Genomic DNA, 18,306 nt, shown 5'->3' with positions numbered 1-18,306 from the left:
ATACACTATTGCTTGTCTGTGACAATACACTATTGCTTGTCTGTGACAATACACTATTGCTTGTCTGTGACTATACACTATTGCTTGTCTTTGACTATACACTGTTGCTTGTCTGTGACTATACACTATTGCTTGTCTGTGATAATATTATTCTCTTGTAGCCATATATAGTAAACTGTTAGATGGATCATGGTTTTATAGTTTTTTATTATCAACAGTTTATTACCATGCAATGATATCTCCTTTTAACTTCCCATCAATAAACATCTGTGGTGCTAGTAAAATGTAAATTTTTCCAGGACCTACAAAAGTTTTTTCCCCCAACAGATTTTATGTGAAAGTGATCAGTACCACAACATAGCTAAATTCATATGAGCATCGAATATATAACAAACCTGTACAGACTGGAGACTGTCCATCCCATCCACCTCCCAGTTCACAATTCCTGGTCAGGTCTCCACCGGTCAATTCATAGCCAACATTACAGGTGTATGTGATGGACTGACCAGGTACAGAATTGGTATTGGTATTGAAATCAAAGCCTCCCAGCTTGCCAGAACCACCAGAACTAGCATGAGCAGGAGCAGACGGCTTCACACATTCAATTACTGAAATATAAAGATACATATATATACTGTGGATTCATTATTAGTCATGGGGTACCAATTTTCTTAGATTTCATGGATACAGGTGAAACTTGAATTTGAATACTCAACAAAGTACCCATTTTCTATAGGCTTGTATGACTTTTGTAAAACCATGAAATCAAATATCCAAGAAAAGACAATTTTTCCTTAGTCAAGGAAAATTGGTACCCAGGAAAATAAATAAATCTAAAATATATCATTTGTTGTGTTTTTCATAGTTGCTGAAAAAGTTGGATTTTTTCTTCTGTACTAACAAATACAATCTTCCTTATAGATTTAAAAGAAGTTTTAAAATAAAACTTAGGGGTGATATGATTGCAAATGAGACAATAAAATGAATTAAAATCCTAAAATGCTTAAGGTATATTTACTCAAACAAAGTTTATTATAACATGTTACTCTTGGCACCAGCTATTTGTTCACTTAATTTTTTTTTTTCATTTTCTACCACTGGGTAGATAGTGCTGCTTGTGGACTGTTGGTTGGTAAGCGGGTATCATCAACTCAGTAGTCAGTGCTTAGGTCTGACAAGTTTTATAACACACGTTTTCTAAATTCTGTGTTGATTAATCTAAAAAATAATTAAGAAACTAAGGTTGTAACTGCTCAGTCAAAAGCTGTGGCTATTCTTTTAGGTCCCTTTTGATCAAATAGCTCCTTACATGTATGTATTCACATATCATATCCTTGGCTTTCATATTTTGGGTCTGAGCTTTCCTGATGCAAGTTATACAGACAAGTGCTTCAGAAATACCAAATTTGTGCCTTATTTTCATATTTATACAAATTCTTAAAGGTCAATGCCAACATGCACTGACTGGTAACCGTAACTAGTACCTACTTGAACAAGATGGCAAAGTTCCATCCCAGGATGGTCCAACAACACAGGTCAGAAGAGAATCTCCACTAAGCAAATAACCAAAATCACATTCGTATTCAACTGAATCACCAACCTCATGTCCATTAACTGTAGCACTTGAATGTGTGATAGTCTGGGGTTCCTGACATGGGATTTCTGAAAAAAGATAAAAGTTGTCACTATTTTGATATTTTTGAAAGCATGTATAGTAAGTTAGTAAATATGTAAATTTTAATTAAAGTTGTCATCTCTATGTTCATACTTTGTGCTGTTACACCACTGTCCCAGGTTAGGGGAGGGTTGGACGCCCATTCTGTATGTACCTGTCCCAAGTCAGGAGCCTGTAATTCAGTGGTTGTTGTTTGTTGCTATATATCATATTTGTTTTTCCTTCATTGCATTGTACATGAATCAGGCAGTTAATGTTCTTGTTTGAATTGTTTTACATTTGTCATTTCAGGGCCTTTTATACCTGACTATGTAGTAAGGGTTTTGCTCATTGTTAAAGGCTGTACAGTGACTTCTAGTTGTACACTTCTATTTCATTTGGTGGCGTGTTGTCTCACTGGCAATCATTCCACATCTTCTTACTTTCAAATAACATAAGCATGAGCTTAATAAAGCTTTTGTATGAAATATGTTTAAATTCACCTAAATTTTAAACATACAAAAAAATGGCAATATAAATATAAGGAAAAATGATGTGATTGCCAATGAGAAAACTATCCAACAGACTCCAACCTAAACATACTGTTAGACACACAAGACAGATAGAACATAAACAATAAAACTGCCCTGGAAACAAGAGGAATTGGGTACATATAACTTTAGATACACAACCTAAGGATTATTTCCCCTGAAAAGAGAGAGAATGGTGTAATTATAATTTTGCCTGCACAACCTAGGGATTATTTCCCTTGGAAAGAAAATGAATGGTGTAATTATAATTTTGCTTGCACAAGCTAAGGATTATTTCCCCTGAAAAGAGAAGGAATGGTGTAATTATAATTTTGCCTGCACAAGCTAAGGATTATTTCCCCTGAAAAGAAAAGGAATGGTGTAATTATAATTTTGCCTGCACAACCTAAGGATTATTTCCACTGGAAAAAGAAGATGGTGCAATTATAATTTTGCCTGCACAACCTAAGGATTATTTCCCCTGGAAAGAGAAGGAATGGGGTAATTATAATTTTGCCTGCACAACCTAAGGGTTATTTCCTCTGGAAAGAGAAGGAATAGTGTAATTATAATTTAGCCTACACAACCTAAGGGTTATTTCCCCTGGAAAGAGAAGGAATGGTGTAATTATAATTTTGACTGCACAACCTAAGGATTATTTCCCCTGGAAAGAGAAGGAATGGTGTAATCATAATTTAGCCTACACAACCTAAGGATTATTTCCTTTGGAAAGAGAAGGAATGGTGTAATTATAATTTTGCCTGCATAACCTAGGGATTATTTCCCCTGGAAAGAGAAGGAATGATGTATTTATTATAATTTTGCCTTCACAACCTAAGGATTATTTCCCCAGGAAAGAGAAGAAATGGCGTAATTATAATTTAGCCTACACAACATGAGGATTATTTTCCCTGGAAAGAGAAGGAATGATGTAATTTAATTTTGCCTGCACAACCTAAGGATTAGTTCCCCTGGAAAGAGAAGGAATGATGTATTAATTATAATTTTGCCTGCACAAGCTAAGGATTCTTTCCCCTGGAAAGAGAAGGAATGGTGTAATTTTAATTCTGACTGTACAACCTAAGGATTATTTAAAGCAACATGAGTGAGAACATAAGATACACTTTTAAAATTAACACATAAATAGTGTTATAGTATACGATGAATTAAAAATGATAACAAAAAACATCTTTTGTTTTGCTTTTTATCAGAATTTTCATAAATAACATGCAGTTAACAGTTATGAGGCAGACAAAACATAAGACTTCACCAGTTTCACAGTGTGTGTCTGTATACCCTGTGGCACAAGTACATGTGTATCCATTAACCTGGTCATTACAGGTGGCTCCATTCTGACAAACAACAGAGGCACATTCATCAATATCTAAAATGTAAACATAACATTTGTTGTCTTAACTGCTATAATAGATGATTTATATACAGGTTCTTCTGCTGTTGATGATATTTGAAGTATATCCCTGTCTTAACCTTTAATAGTTTTCAAGATGTATGGCAATAATTCCTATAAGGAGTCACAAATTATAGTTTAGGAATGCAGATCTTCTATTGCTGGCCAATTTTGCTTTTCAAACAATAATCATTAACCAGCCCTGCTGATTTGGACGAAAATATCTGAATTAATTCACACCATGTGATCTTTTATTAGACAATAGATTTATTCAATAAACTGACCTAATCACAAAATAAAACAGCATGCCTAAGTTGACCTTTTGCAACTTCATCCAGGCGAGACAAAAATTACCTAAATGAATTTAAGAGTACAAAAGGAGGGACCCCCTTTCACACCTTGTAATTGCAATAACTTTTGGGGAAATCTCTTTTTAAATTGTTGTTGAATTGTAAATTCTTACAACATTTGTATCAAATGATTAAAGAAAATACTGATGAAGAAGATAGACATGGGTTTTAACTACACACACACATTTTTTCCTTATAGTTTTTTTTGAATTTTCTTTCAGTTCTCTTCAAGTCTCTCTGAAAGCTTCTTTATTATCCGAAATCTGTATTAATTCTATAATCAAAGAACTGTAAGCGCTATTGGCAGTTAACCAAAAACAAGGCAAAAGTAATGATGAAAACTGTGGCAGTGTTGCTTGAATTGTTTATCACAGCTTGTTATATCTAAAGTATCAGATTTGTTTGGTATATTTGCTGCACTGTCCTACACAATTTTCCATAACAATATACCTTTGATTTCAAACGTTTATCGTTTATCTTTAAATTGCTTTAAAATATGTATCCTTTTGAAGATTCAATTCTGAGAAGATATATGTACACTGTCCCAGGTTAAGGGATGGTTTGGCACCAGCTGACATGTTTAACCCTGCCATATTATGTGTGTGCCTGTCCCTAGTCATTCAGTGGTTGTCATTTGTTGCTGTATATCATATTTGTTTTTCATTATTGATTCGACATAAATCAGGCTGCCGGTTTTCTTGTTGGAATTATTTACATTTATCCTCTTGGGACCTTTTATAGTTTACTATGCGGTATGGGTTTTGCTCATTGTTGCAGGCCGTACAGTGACATATAGACTATAGACGCTAACTTCTGTCAACTTCTCAATACACAATTGAATGAATTTAATTTATGCAGGAACAATGTCATTAGAATTACAGTGTTCCACAGTGGTATATAGTTTTATTCCAATATGTACTAATCAGGCTTTTCATATGCCACATTAGCATTTTCAGTTGGATCAGCAGGTGTCACTGATGTATGTTTATTCAATGAATTGATTATTAAGGCAGATTAATTAATATTTTATCAAGGTTTTCAAAAGCAATGCATATATCAATGTATATTTTTAATGGTGAATCTGCAGTGGTATAAGTTCGCAATGATACAACTTTGCAGTTGTTCTAGTTGGTAGTTAACGTAGGTACAAGTTGACGTTTGGGTACGAGTTGACGTAGTATGAGTTTGTAATAGTATAAATGGACTTGCTTTCCTGGAAGGAACACTGAGTTTGGGTTCTACAGTTCAAAAGTTATGAAACACAAATCAGACAAAGGTTTACTACTACAGGGATTGATCAAAGGTGAGGTCTGATTGAACTGCCCATAGTAAATGACCCCCACCCCACCCCAAGTCCATGATGTCACTCCATACTAAGTTTGGAATCAAATGACAGGTGATTATAAAACAGTTGGTCAAACATTCTTGGGCTTTACACTGCTTGAAAGATTTATATGTTTTCTTTAAAATGAGCCATAAATGAAAATTTTTATAGGCCCAGAAATAATTCAAAAAATAATTAGGATAAATTCAACCTAGACTTATTTTTTGCATCAATAAAATTTTATAATAAACAAGAAATAATTGTAAAAGGATACTGTTACAAAGTCTCCCAAACAAGTACCATAATTCGTCATTCCCATGGTCGCCGACATTGGGCAACGTCCAGTACAAATTGGTTTGGCCTAGTAAAGTGATATGCACAAGTGACGCCTAGGAGATTGACCCTGTATGTCATTCAAATCTTCTTGAAATCATGAACAGGAATATATATGGTTAAGGGGTTCTCAAAAAGGGGGGGTCATCCCCAGGGGACTCGCCCTTTAGTCCCATACAAGAATATAGATGGGTTCGGGGTGGGGATCTTGACCTTTTACAAGTTTTCAAAAAGAAAAGGGGTGGGGTGACCCCCAGGGACTCCCCATATATTTCATTTGATTTGTTATATTGTCCCATACATGAATATATATGGTTTCGGGGTGGGGATCTAGACCATTTACAAGTTCTCAAACAGAAGGGGGTGGGGGTGCCCCCCAGGGACTCCCCCTATATTTCATTTGATTAGTTTTATTGTCTCATACAAGAATATATATGGTTCAGGGGTGGGAATCACGACCATTTACAAGATAAAAGCACATTCTCAAATTGAAGAAAGGGGGTGGGGTGACCCCCATGGACTCGCCCTAATTTTTTTGATTTGTTTTATTGTCCTGTTATCATTACTGAAGACCGTGTGTGTCTATCACTTACTGTTTTCAAGTTATAGTCATTTGAAAATTTAAAAAAAATTAAATCCCATAGGGTTCTATAGTAAACACCTCCCTTCTTTAGGCCCCTCAAAATACCCCTTAATAGACCCCAATGCACAAACCAAAAGATTGATGGCTCCCCTAGACATGTTAGTCTAACATTTTATGAACCCTAATACTCTATCTGAGTTGTCTCACTGACACTCTAAGTTGTCTTCTTAGGTCACAGTGGACTCAGTCCGACTTGTCTCTGGGCCGAGTTGTCCTGCATTCAATAAAATATTAAAATATATTGACCAATCAACGTAGATTTCTGGTTCTATTTCATTCATTAAATAACAACAACTTTATTTGGCAAGGTCAGTGAGACACGGAATAATATAATTAAAGAAAGGAATTTAAATGTGCATACATTAAATTGAAATCAAGTAAATAATCACAATCTTCTTAAACAAAAAGAATATCATGATTAACAATACTTACTTTTAATCGGGCTTTATATCATCAGAATCAATGTCTTACTTACGTTCGTGTAACTTGTAAGTTAAAATTACCGCCAACTTAGACTACTATGTACACATGATATAGTTCTCAGCCGCCAAACAATATTGCTGTGCCTTTTGCCATTTGGGAAATGTAAACGACTTGTACTTAGAGATTTTCGGCAATGGAATATTTCATACAATTATTCTTTGACATCTTAGCCAAAAGCACAGGGGATAATAAACTACGCACGGATTTCTATTGAGCACTATTTCCTATGTGCAACTTCAAATATTTTACGTCATTAGACGATCATTTCAGGTTATTCTGGTCATATTTTTTGTATTCCAGAATTAAAAGTATGAAAAAAGTGTCCAATTAGTTATAAATAACATATTAACCTGCTAGATAATAACAATGACACTTTTTTCAGTATTCGTTTGGAAGAACACAAATCTAGGATGCTAGCATAAGGCAGCTTAACTGCCTAAAAATTGTATCAATGTATGGAAAGGGCATTGAAGCCGTTTATATAAGAAAAGTTGTCTAATACTTTATAGAGATTGATGATACTAACTTCAAATCATAAAATAATGTTCAGGCATAGCTATACTTATGGATTATCTATTGTTTTGAAAATGAGAGGGAGTTTCTCAGCTTCAACTCATCACTAAAGGGCCTTGAGATGAAATGTGGTAAAGACCTTCCTCGAGTTGAGAGACCATATATAATCTGCTTATCGCTATTTTCCTAGGTGATGTCAATGACTTTGGTTTATGATGTCATCGTGTTGTCACTCTACTAGACTGAGAAAATCGTATTAGTCGAGTCCGTTGAAATGGAAAATTATCACACAAAAAGATCAAAGGAAAATTTAAGAAAATATCAATAAAATCATATCTTACTTATTTCACAATTCGTTCCTTGATATCCAGGCATGCATGTACAACTGTAAGCATTTTCTTCATTGTGACATGTAGCTCCGTGTTTACATGGAGTTGTCAAGCACTCATCAATGTCTAAAAATATATATACATATCAATATAAAAGAAACAAGTGAAACTGCGAGCTACTGCTCACTGATGATACCCCAGCCCACATATGGATAATTTTAATAGTGTAAAAATATGTAAGTGTTGGTAAACAGGAAGTTGTTGAGTGATGAATCTGAAAACACATCACACGGTAAACCCTGAAACCAAATTTCAGAAATCCTTATGATGTAGTTCCTGAGAAAGATGCGATGAAAAATATTAATGGGACGGATGGACAGACTGACGGATCGAACAGACAGTGGTTAAACAGTATACCCCCACTTTTTTAAAGCGGGGGTATAATTAATCCATCAAGAAACTGCATATATCATAAACTATTTCAAACTTGTTCTCATCCTGAATAGGCATTGATTTGCAACTACATGTAAAGCAAGAAGTTATAGGTTGCACTTTGTAAATACAGCTGTTTCTCAAACCACGCCTCTTTTGGGGAGATATTTAATATTCATAGGTATGTTAATTTGTTAACGTACTGGTTCCCATTGATGATCTCTGTGTTTCATCTCATGGAGACATCACTTGGGAATGTAACCAGTATAGAAAAACATGGTAGCGGCTAAATTTTAATTCTTAGGAGGTCCAAAAATGGAGGTAAGGGTTGTATAGAATTTTAGTATAAGTTTAAACTCTTAGAAGTTCAGGGCATATAAATGTTGAAAATATGCCGCACAGCCCTATATTTTGACCTTTGAATAAAATAGTAGTGCATATAAACTTTCCGTTCTGGGATATTATTTTTCACGAAACTTCATAGTAAAAGTGTCACAGTTTTAGCCGCAAAGGGAGTTCCTATGGGAAATTGCATTGTCTGTATTTACAGAATTGCAACCTTTAAAGAGCCTGTGTGGCTCAACTGGATCTATACGCAACTACGACAATGACTATTCTCTAACATTGTAGACTAGGATTTAATTCACCACTAAAATCTCTTGTTTATCATGTCTTTCTGATCATATTTACTGTTTACAGTTTCCATCTATTTTCTCTAATTAATTTCCAAAATAAAAAAAGGACAATTTCAGCTTTATTGACCCTTTTTTCTTATTACAGTTTTACTTTGTCCTCCACATTTTCACCAAGAAAAAATAGTAAAAAATCGTCACTAAAGGACAATAACACCTACTTACAATTTTAGCCATGTTGACATATTTGTAGATTTTGTCCTGGTGATCATTTTTTTTCTTTTTTCTATAGTCTATCTTTCTGTTTTCAAGTTGATAGACAAAAACGTAAAAAAAATTTAAAATCATCATTTAAGGACAATAATTCCTTTAAGGTAAATAGTTACCTTCACATCCTGGTGGCGGTGCTGGCCATGTACCACCAAGCTGACATATTCTGGTTCCCAAATCTCCAACTGGTAAATGGTAACCAGGTTGACATGTGTATGATACCTCTGTATCTGGTACTACAGCATCAGTGGTTGATGGAATTGTGAATTGATTATATCCAGATATGTCACATGTAATCACTGTAGAAAAAGTTAAATTAAAAAGTCATTGCAATGTGCAACCTAAGCAGAAATCAGACATTTATGTAGATTTTGTTTTTATCAATTTAAAAAAATAGATGACAATTTTGATTCGTTATAAAAAAAAAAATACCAATTTTATCTAAGATTTAGACAAAATGATTAAACAGTTATATTTCTTGTTTGAAACTTTGATAGAAACTGAATCTAAAACAAAATGTTATTAGCAGTCAGATTAGGTTCCAATTTGTCAAAATAATCGTTTTAATTTTAGCTTGCAAGTTAGCGAGTACATGAGTACATTTAAATCAATATTTATTTGATATTTAACTCCTAGCCAGAGATGGGTTAGGTATGTGCTAAGCATGTTCAGTTATTAAAAAGAAAGGAATGTCAATAAAATGCTTCGCTGAGCGCAGCCTGATACATCCGCAGAGGTCGAACCCTGAACAGTTGGGGCAAATTTGGACACAATATTCAAGCTTGATACTGTCTGAATTTGGATTGTGATCAAATTTTTGACATAATATAGGTTTCTGACACAAAATAAATGTGGTCAAAGATCTTTCAAATCTATTGCATAGTATTGTGCAATGGAAGATTTCTTCTTGAAAATTTTCAAAAATTCGAAATATGAAAAATTTTGAAAAAAAATATGAATCCCCTAAAAAAATTGGAAAAAAAATCCCCCCCATAACTTTTTGAAACCCTCCTTGGAGCAATAACCCCATTACTTAATCCCAGCCTTTCCTTTGTAGTATGGAACCTTGTAGTGCAATTTTAGAGAGATCCATACACTTAAACATAAGTTATTGTCTGGAAACATGCTTGTTTTTGGCCCCTGTTTGGCCCTTAATTCCTAAACTGTTGGCCCCATAACCCCTAAGATGAATCCCAACCTTCTACTTGTGGTATTAAACATTGTGGTACAATTTCAGAGCAATCGAAATACTTATACACAAGTTATTATCCTGACACTAGAAAAATGCTTGTTTTGGGCCCATTTTGGGCCCCTAATTCCTAAACGGTTGGGACCATCATCCCCAAAATCAATCCCAACCGTCCTTTTGTGATATTGAACCTTCTTACAAAATTTCATAGAGATCCATTCACTCAAACTAAAGTTATTGTCCGGAAACCAATGTGTCTTCGGACGACAACGCAGACGGCGATGACATCATACCATTATACGATCCCAAAAATTATTTTGCGGTCGTATAAAGATGAGAAGTGAAACAAGGGAGCCTCCTGGAAGAATCATTTCCTTAACTGATAGGGTTCACAAAAAAAAATCACTTTTATACAGGTAAAAAGATGATAAACATATTTTTTTATATCCATATCATGACAGGGGTTAAAAAAAATTGTTACAGCTCACTAGCCCAGGACTTATTGGTAGCAGAATTTTACTAGCCCTGTTGAAAGAGCTGCTAGCCCATCAAAACTGACCTGCTAGCCCGAGTATACCTTTCAAATTTAGAGTGGGTGTCCCTTGTTTTGAATGCGGCATTATACACGGTATTTGATAAAATAAATCAAATAAATTTTTGTTTTATCAATTATAACAAGGATCTCTAGACATCTTTTTGGATATCCCTTGTACTATGGGTTGTTAAATATTTTCAGGCACAGAAAACATGTTCATTGATATTGTCATGTTAAACCAGTGGTTCAATTCGTATATTTGTTGTTCCCACATACAAAGCAGACTTTTTATCAGCGAGATCGGGAAACTAAAGGCAATATTCACAAAACATCATCTCTTGTTTATCATCAGTAACAGTCGACCTTGCCCATAGGGAATCTTTCTGTCCATGACACTATAAATGTTTTTTTCCGCTTTTCCTGGTTGTATTTGGCATTTTTTTGGGATAAATTTTCAGCCTCATTACCCCCTTCATCTACCGTTTTTCGTTTTAAAACTGACAAAGTTCCTGTGGTGGCCGTACTAAAATGTTTAGAAATAATTTGTGCATGGTTTCAAGCTCAAATTAACAGCTGTCCGACAAGACAGGTCAATATCGATCATTACATCATACACCCAAGTACCATTAATTGAAAATCTCGGCATAAGCAATGCACAATACCCCCTGTACTGAGAAATTGATATTGAAATTAAATACATGATACCGGTCCACCCAGAGTTAGTTGTTCTATTTTTAAAACATGTACAAAATCGGTTCAAATTCTTGGAATCCCGGATGACGTATGTAATTGAATCTGATTGGCTAAGATAGAATAGTGATGAGGGGATTTTCCACTTACTATTTTGTAAATGCCAAGAATTGTTTGTTACTAGTCCGTCGGGCATATTCGGTTACAAGTTTTAATTGCCCGAAGTGTAAAAGTCTAGTCCCGGGCGTCGGGCTAGTGGATTTTTTAACCCCTGCATGAAATAAAACTGACCTGGAAAAATAGTCATTATACAATTGCACATGCTTGTCTATGTATCTATATTTATCAACATTCTTTGGAGGTCATCTCAATGGTTAATTAGATAGTGTATAGTCGAAGTAAGACACAAAATGCTGATAAATTTTAACATGTCCATGCATTGTTTATTGTTTATATTGTGCTTTTTGTAATTTGGATAATGTTTTAGTATTTTATAAATCAAATAGGAGAATTTGAGTGAAATCTAGGAACATGAATTTGACAGCTAATGTCCCTACCCTCTATAACTTCTTCACCAAATCTTGCAACAAGAAATGAATGAATTGACAGAAAAAAGGGTTTTTTGCATTTTGGCCAAAGACCAAAATTAATGATCCCACTTTTCGTTGTCCACGAATATAGTTCCTTTTAATTAGAGTGTATTTTTTCTTAATTTTTTTTCTTTCCCTTCCTCACTCATTTCTTAGATTTTTTTAGATGGAAATGAAAGAAGAGAGGTGAAATAAACTTTTGGATGTTGTATTTTAACTGATTTTTGATATGGAAAGAGTGATTAGGCCAGGTGCAAAAAGGTGATATTTACAGTTTTCGGAACATCTCTTGACTTGTCCATAGGGGTATGGATATGTATTGGCTAAATTTGTAAGATGCTTGGAAGCGATTTTTCTGAATGTTTGATATATGTTTGGACTAGTACTGTACTTTACACACACAAAATATTTATCAAAAAGAATAGGCGCATTTTTTTTAATGAATCAAAACGTTATAAAGAACTAATAGAGAATTTAATTGTGGTCTGTGGCCTAAGAGGTGAATTCAGGAAATATTGAATTTGTACTTTGACAACTTCCCTGAATGATCTATTGGTATTAATTTGTCAAACTACATGAGAATAAATGATTTCCACTTTTATTTGATAGAAATTTTGTAAAAAAGTGACATTTCAGCCTACATGCCCAAAATTGAACTTTTTCAGTTGTTTCAATATTTTTACAAAAGTAGCATGCTTACTTTCTCTCTGACAGGTTTTTCTGATTTTCTATTTGTGTTTGTGGTATCTTATGTAGATGTTTAACTCATTTTTGAACACTAAACATACAAAAAAAGTAGATAAAATCAGAATAAGAGTGCAAAATGTGCTGCTTTAATGGTCTTAGTCTAACGGTCAGTATGAAGCAAGTGAAAAATGAGGTTCTATGCACATACAAGTTGAATTCCTTTTAGCAGATTTCACTGAATCTGTATCAAAAGTACTTATTACTGGTTGTTTGACCTTGTCTGTTTCACAGACTACCTTTATTTTCTTTTGTTTGATAGCTAGTGGTTAAAATATTGGCCTTTTGAGGCTGAAATTTCATGCCGGTTTTAAAAAGTAAAGTAAATAACTTTGCATCAGATCATACTGTCTACATATATAGTTGAAAGTGACAGTCTTGTTACATCCAGGCTCCATGTTTTATCATATCTGAACAAAGATTTGTCAAAAAGAAGCATATCTCTTTCTCCCATATCATTTATATGCTTTTTAATATGCAAATGTGGGGAGCGACCTAAATTGACAACCTGTTTTTTTAAGCTTGACATTGCTGAAGACCATTTTATTCACATGTGTTATGCTATTTGAAACTTACATTTCCATTAAAAGTACATTTATAACATGTAAAAGGTTTTTTTATAACTTAGCAATTACATTTCATATAAGGCCTCACTTCATTTGAAAACCTCTATTTTTTGGCACAGGCCCATATGAAATTTACTTCTGGCCATTTTTTATAAGTCTGAAACATGAAGTATGCTATTTGTTGCTTTTAATAGGTGATAACTTATACATACAGACATTAAAAAGTGTAAGTTTTGGTATATTTTGGTTTTTAGAAGCCCAAATTTGATAGTTGAAATTATTCTAATTCAATGCCACAATTCAGCACCCAAAGTTCAGATATACAAAATGCCACAATTCTAATAATTGATATCATATGGCATTGAAACTTTGTAAACTGTTTCATAATACACTAAGCTTAAATCAAGCCAAGTTTTATTAGAATTGGTCAAGGTTTAGACCCCTAATAGGCCAAAGACCACAATTAATGATCCCGCTTTTCGTTGTCCACGAATATAGTTCCTTTTAATTAAAGTGTATTTTTTCTTAATTTTTTTCTTTCCCTTCCTCACTCACTTCTTAGATTTTTTGGGATGGAAATGAAAGACAAGAGGTGAAATAAACTTTTGGATGTTGTATTTTAACTGATTTTGATATGGAAAGAGTGATTAGGCCAGGTGCAAAAAGGTGAAATTTACAGTTTTCGGAACATCTCTTGACTTGTCCATAGGGGTATGGATGTGTATTGGCTAAATTTGTAAGATGCTGGGGAGCAATTTTTCTGAATGTTTGATATATGTTTGGACTAGTACTGTACTTTACACACACAAAATATTTGACAAAAAGAATCGGTGCATTTTTTTTAATGAATCAAAACGTTATAAAGAACTAATAGAGAATTTAATTGTGGTCTGTGGCCTTTTGAAGGAAACCATTGTTGAGGGCAGCTAATAATATTGAAATTGATGTATTCTAAAGTATGGAGTTTTCAGGATTGTTTAACCCAACATGTTCTGTGACAATCTATGAAGACTCATCTGTCACAAATGGAATTAGTGAAAATAGTCAATATCAAACTTGAACTCTATTTTGTTATCAGTAAGATCAAATGCTAGCGGGTTTGTTGACCATGTGCTGGAAGACACAACATGAGTGGTAAATAGTTCTTACCTTCACATCCTGGTGGAGGTGCTGGCCATGTACCACCAAGCTGACATATTCTGGTTCCCAAATCTCCAGCTGGTAACTGGTAACCAAATACACATGTGTATGTCACTTCTGTACTTGGCACAACATTAGTATTAGTGGAAGTGATTGTAAATTCGTTTAATCCAGGAGCTGTACATTTTGTAACTGAAAGAAAGAGATCATGCAACATTTATATATTTTAGATATCAAAAGATGTATTTTGCAATTGCCACACTCCTTTTTAAGACAACAACAAATTAAAACTAAGAACTGTGAGCCACTTCCCACTAACTATTTCCCTACAGTACAAGTAAAGCAGTAAAACTGGCCTCTTAAATAAGAAGGAAATTAAAATGCACTGCATTTGATTAGTATTTACATAATTTTTTGATAACATGCTAGGAATTTTTACACTCAACAATTTAGGGGCCTCTGTGCCCCACTGGTCTAAGTAGTCAAACTACTGTATTACTTCACTGTCGACACTGAGGTTGTGAGTTGGAATCCCCCACATAGCAGGTGCACTTGACTCCAATCTAAAACTGACCAGGTTGATGGTTCTCTCCAGGCATTCTGGCTTCCTCAATCAATAAAACTGACTGACTAAAATCAGCACAATAGCAGTGAAACTTGCATTAAACACCAATCAATCAATAACACAACAAAGCTTTCAGATATCTGAACAGTGAAACTGACAATTTTCCAAATTGATGTCCTTCCCACATATCACAAAACAAATCGTTTTGAGATTTGCTTATGCATTAAACACTGCTGACCGGGATATATTTTAACATGCTGGTGGGTTTTGTTGACCATGTGCTGGAACACAGAACACTAGTAACCACTGCTTACCTTCAAATGATGATAAGTGATAAATAGTTCTTACCTTCACATGCTGGTGCAGGTGCTGGCCATGTACCACCAAGCTGACATATTCTGGTTCCCAAATCTCCAGCTGGTAACTGGTAACCAGGTTGACATGTGTATGATACCTCTGTATCTGGTACTACAGCATCAGTGGTTGATGTAATTGTAAATTCGTTTAATCCAGGAGCTGAACACTTTGTGACTAAAAGAAAAAGAGACCATGCAACATTTGTATTATGTAGATATTAAAAGATGTATTTTGCATTTGCCACTCCTTTTTAAGGCAAAAATAATAATAAACTGTAAACTATGAGTCACTACTAACTTACTATATCCAAACAATAAATCAGTTAAACTGGATTCCTATATTAGAAGGATTTCAAATGCACTGCATTCAATTTTATATTTACAATTTTTTGGATAATATGTTAGGAATTTTTACTCAACAATATAGGGGCATAAGTGGCCCAGTGGTCTTCGAAGTCAAACTACTGTATCACATGACTGTCAAGACTGAGGTTGTGAGTTCCAATCTCGCATATGTCAAATGCGCTTGATTTCAATCTAAACTGACCAGAATTGTCAGTTTTCCTACCAAAGGTCAATGGTTCTCTCAAGGCATTCCCGCTCCCTCCATCAATAAAAACTGAAAGCCACAAAATAGTGCTGAAAGTGGCATTAAACTTCAATCAATTAATCACTCAACAATTCTGTTTTCAGATATTTGAACAGTAAACTGACCATTGTCCAAATTGATTTTCTTCCCATATTCCACAAAACAAATCTGTTTTGAGATTTGCTTATGCATTAAACACTGCTGACCAGGGCATATTTTTACATGCTGGTGGGTTTGTTGACCAGGTGCTAGAACACAGAACATTGGTAACCACTGCTTACCTTCAAACGATGATGTGGGGTAAACAGTTCTTACCTTCACATGCTGGTGGTGCTGGCCATGTACCACCAAGCTGACATATTCTGGTTCCCAAATCTCCAGCTGGTAACTGGTAACCGAATTCACATGTGAATGTCACTTCTGTACTTGGCACAACATCAGTATTAGTGGATGTAATTGTAAATTCGTTTAATCCAGGAGCTGTACACTTTGTGACTAAAAGAAAAGGAGATCATGCAACATTTGTATTATGTAGATATTAAAAGATGTATTTTGCATTTGTCACACTCCTTTTTAAGGCAAAAAAATTAAAACTGTAGACTATGAGCCAATACTAACTTACTTTATAACTACAAGAAATCAGTTAACATGGCGTCCTATGTTAGAAGGATTTTAAATGCACTGCATTTAATTAATATTTCCATACTTTTTGGATCATATGCTAAGAATTTTTAAATTCAACAATTCAGGGTCCTAAGAGGCCCAGTGGTCTTTGTAGTCAAGCTAATGTATCACATGACTGTCAACACTGAGGGTGTTAGTGCCAATCTCGCACATGGCAGGTGTGCTTGATTCCAATCTAAACTGACCAGGATTGTCAGTTTTCCTACAGAAGATCAATGGTTCTCCCTAAGCATTCCCGCTTCCTCCAACAATAAAAACTGAATGCCACGAAATAGCGCTGAAAGTGGCATTAAACTTCAATCAATCAATCAATCAATCAATCAACAATTCTGTTTTAAGATATTTGAACTGTAAAACTGACAATTTTCCAAATTGATTTCCTTCCCATATACCACAAAACAAATTTGTATTGAGATTTGCTTATGCATTAAACACTGCTGACCAAGGCTTATTCTTAAATGCTGGTGGGTTTTGTTGACCAGGTGCTAGAACACAGAACACTGGTAACCACTGTTTACCTTCAAACGATGATGTGGGGTAAACAGTTCTTACCTTCACATGCTGGTGGAGGTGCTGGCCATGTACCACCAAGCTGACATATTCTGGTTCCCAAATCTCCAGCTGGTAACTGGTAACCAAATTCACATGTGTATGTCACTTCTGTACTTGGCACAACATCAGTATTAGTGGATATAATTGTATATTCGTTTAATCCAGGAGCTGTACACTTTGTGACTAAAAGAAAAAGAGATCATGCAACATTTGTAATATGTAGATATTAAAAGATGTATTTTGCATTTGCCACACTCCTTTTTAAGGCAAAAAATTAAAACTGTAAACTATGAGCCAATACTAACTTACTTTATAACTACAAGAAATCAGTTAACATGGGGTCCTCTCTTAGAAGGATTTTAAATGCACTGCATTTAATTAATATTTCCATACTTTTTGGATCATATGCTAAGAATTTTTAAATTCAACAATTTAGGGTCCTAAGAGGCCCAGTGGTCTTTGTAGTCAAGCTAATGTATCACATGACTGTCAACACTGAGGGTGTGAGTGCTAATCTCGCACATGGCAGGTGTGCTTGATTCCAATCTAAACTGACCAGGATTGTCAGTTTTCCTACCGAAGATCAATGGTTCTCCCCAAGCATTCCTGCTTCCTCCAACAATAAAAACTGAATGCCACAAAATAGCGCTGAAAATGGCATTAAACTTCAATCAATCAATCAATAAACAATTCTGTTTTAAGATATTTGAACTGTAAAACTGACAATTTTCCAAACTGATTTCCTTCCCATATACCACAAAACAAATCTGTATTGAGATTTGCATTTGCATTAAACACTGCTGACCAAGGCTTATTCTTAAATGCTGGTATATTTGGTTGACCAGGTGCTAGAACACAGAACACTGGTAACCACTGTTTACCTTCAAACAATATTGTGATGTAAATAGTTCTTACCTCCACATGCTGGTGGAGGTGCTGGCCATGTACCACCAAGCTGACATATTCTGGTTCCCAAATCTCCAGCTGGTAACTGGTAACCAAATTCACATGTGTATGTCACTTCTGTACTTGGCACAACATCAGTATTAGTGGATGTAATTGTATATTCGTTTAATCCAGGAGCTGTACACTTTGTGACTAAAAGAAAAAGAGATCATGCAACATTTGTAATATGTAGATATTAAAAGATGTATTTTGCATTTGCCACACTCCTTTTTAAGGCAAAAATAATAATAAACTGTAAA

General features: G+C 34.6%; 1 protein-coding gene across 1 annotated transcript in view; it reads right to left on the bottom strand.

Annotated features, from left to right (window-relative positions):
* The window catches only part of LOC127720755 (sushi, von Willebrand factor type A, EGF and pentraxin domain-containing protein 1-like), an 86,411-nt gene that overhangs the window by 14,713 nt on the left and 53,392 nt on the right, over positions 1 to 18,306 (bottom strand). The window contains exons 28-36 of the mRNA XM_052227509.1: positions 17,102 to 17,284; positions 16,181 to 16,360; positions 15,269 to 15,451; positions 14,365 to 14,547; positions 9,018 to 9,200; positions 7,580 to 7,693; positions 3,455 to 3,568; positions 1,489 to 1,662; positions 396 to 608 (exon numbers count right to left, since the gene is read on the bottom strand). Coding sequence (XP_052083469.1) covers positions 396 to 608; positions 1,489 to 1,662; positions 3,455 to 3,568; positions 7,580 to 7,693; positions 9,018 to 9,200; positions 14,365 to 14,547; positions 15,269 to 15,451; positions 16,181 to 16,360; positions 17,102 to 17,284 — 1,527 coding nt within the window. The remainder of the gene's footprint in view (positions 1 to 395; positions 609 to 1,488; positions 1,663 to 3,454; positions 3,569 to 7,579; positions 7,694 to 9,017; positions 9,201 to 14,364; positions 14,548 to 15,268; positions 15,452 to 16,180; positions 16,361 to 17,101; positions 17,285 to 18,306) is intronic.

This window comes from Mytilus californianus, unplaced genomic scaffold (genome assembly GCF_021869535.1).
Source record: "Mytilus californianus isolate M0D057914Y unplaced genomic scaffold, xbMytCali1.0.p SCAF_11, whole genome shotgun sequence".
Lineage (NCBI taxonomy): Eukaryota > Metazoa > Mollusca > Bivalvia > Mytilida > Mytilidae > Mytilus > Mytilus californianus.
Note: the sequence above shows the minus strand (reverse complement) of the source record. Positions and strands in the feature narration are given on the sequence as shown.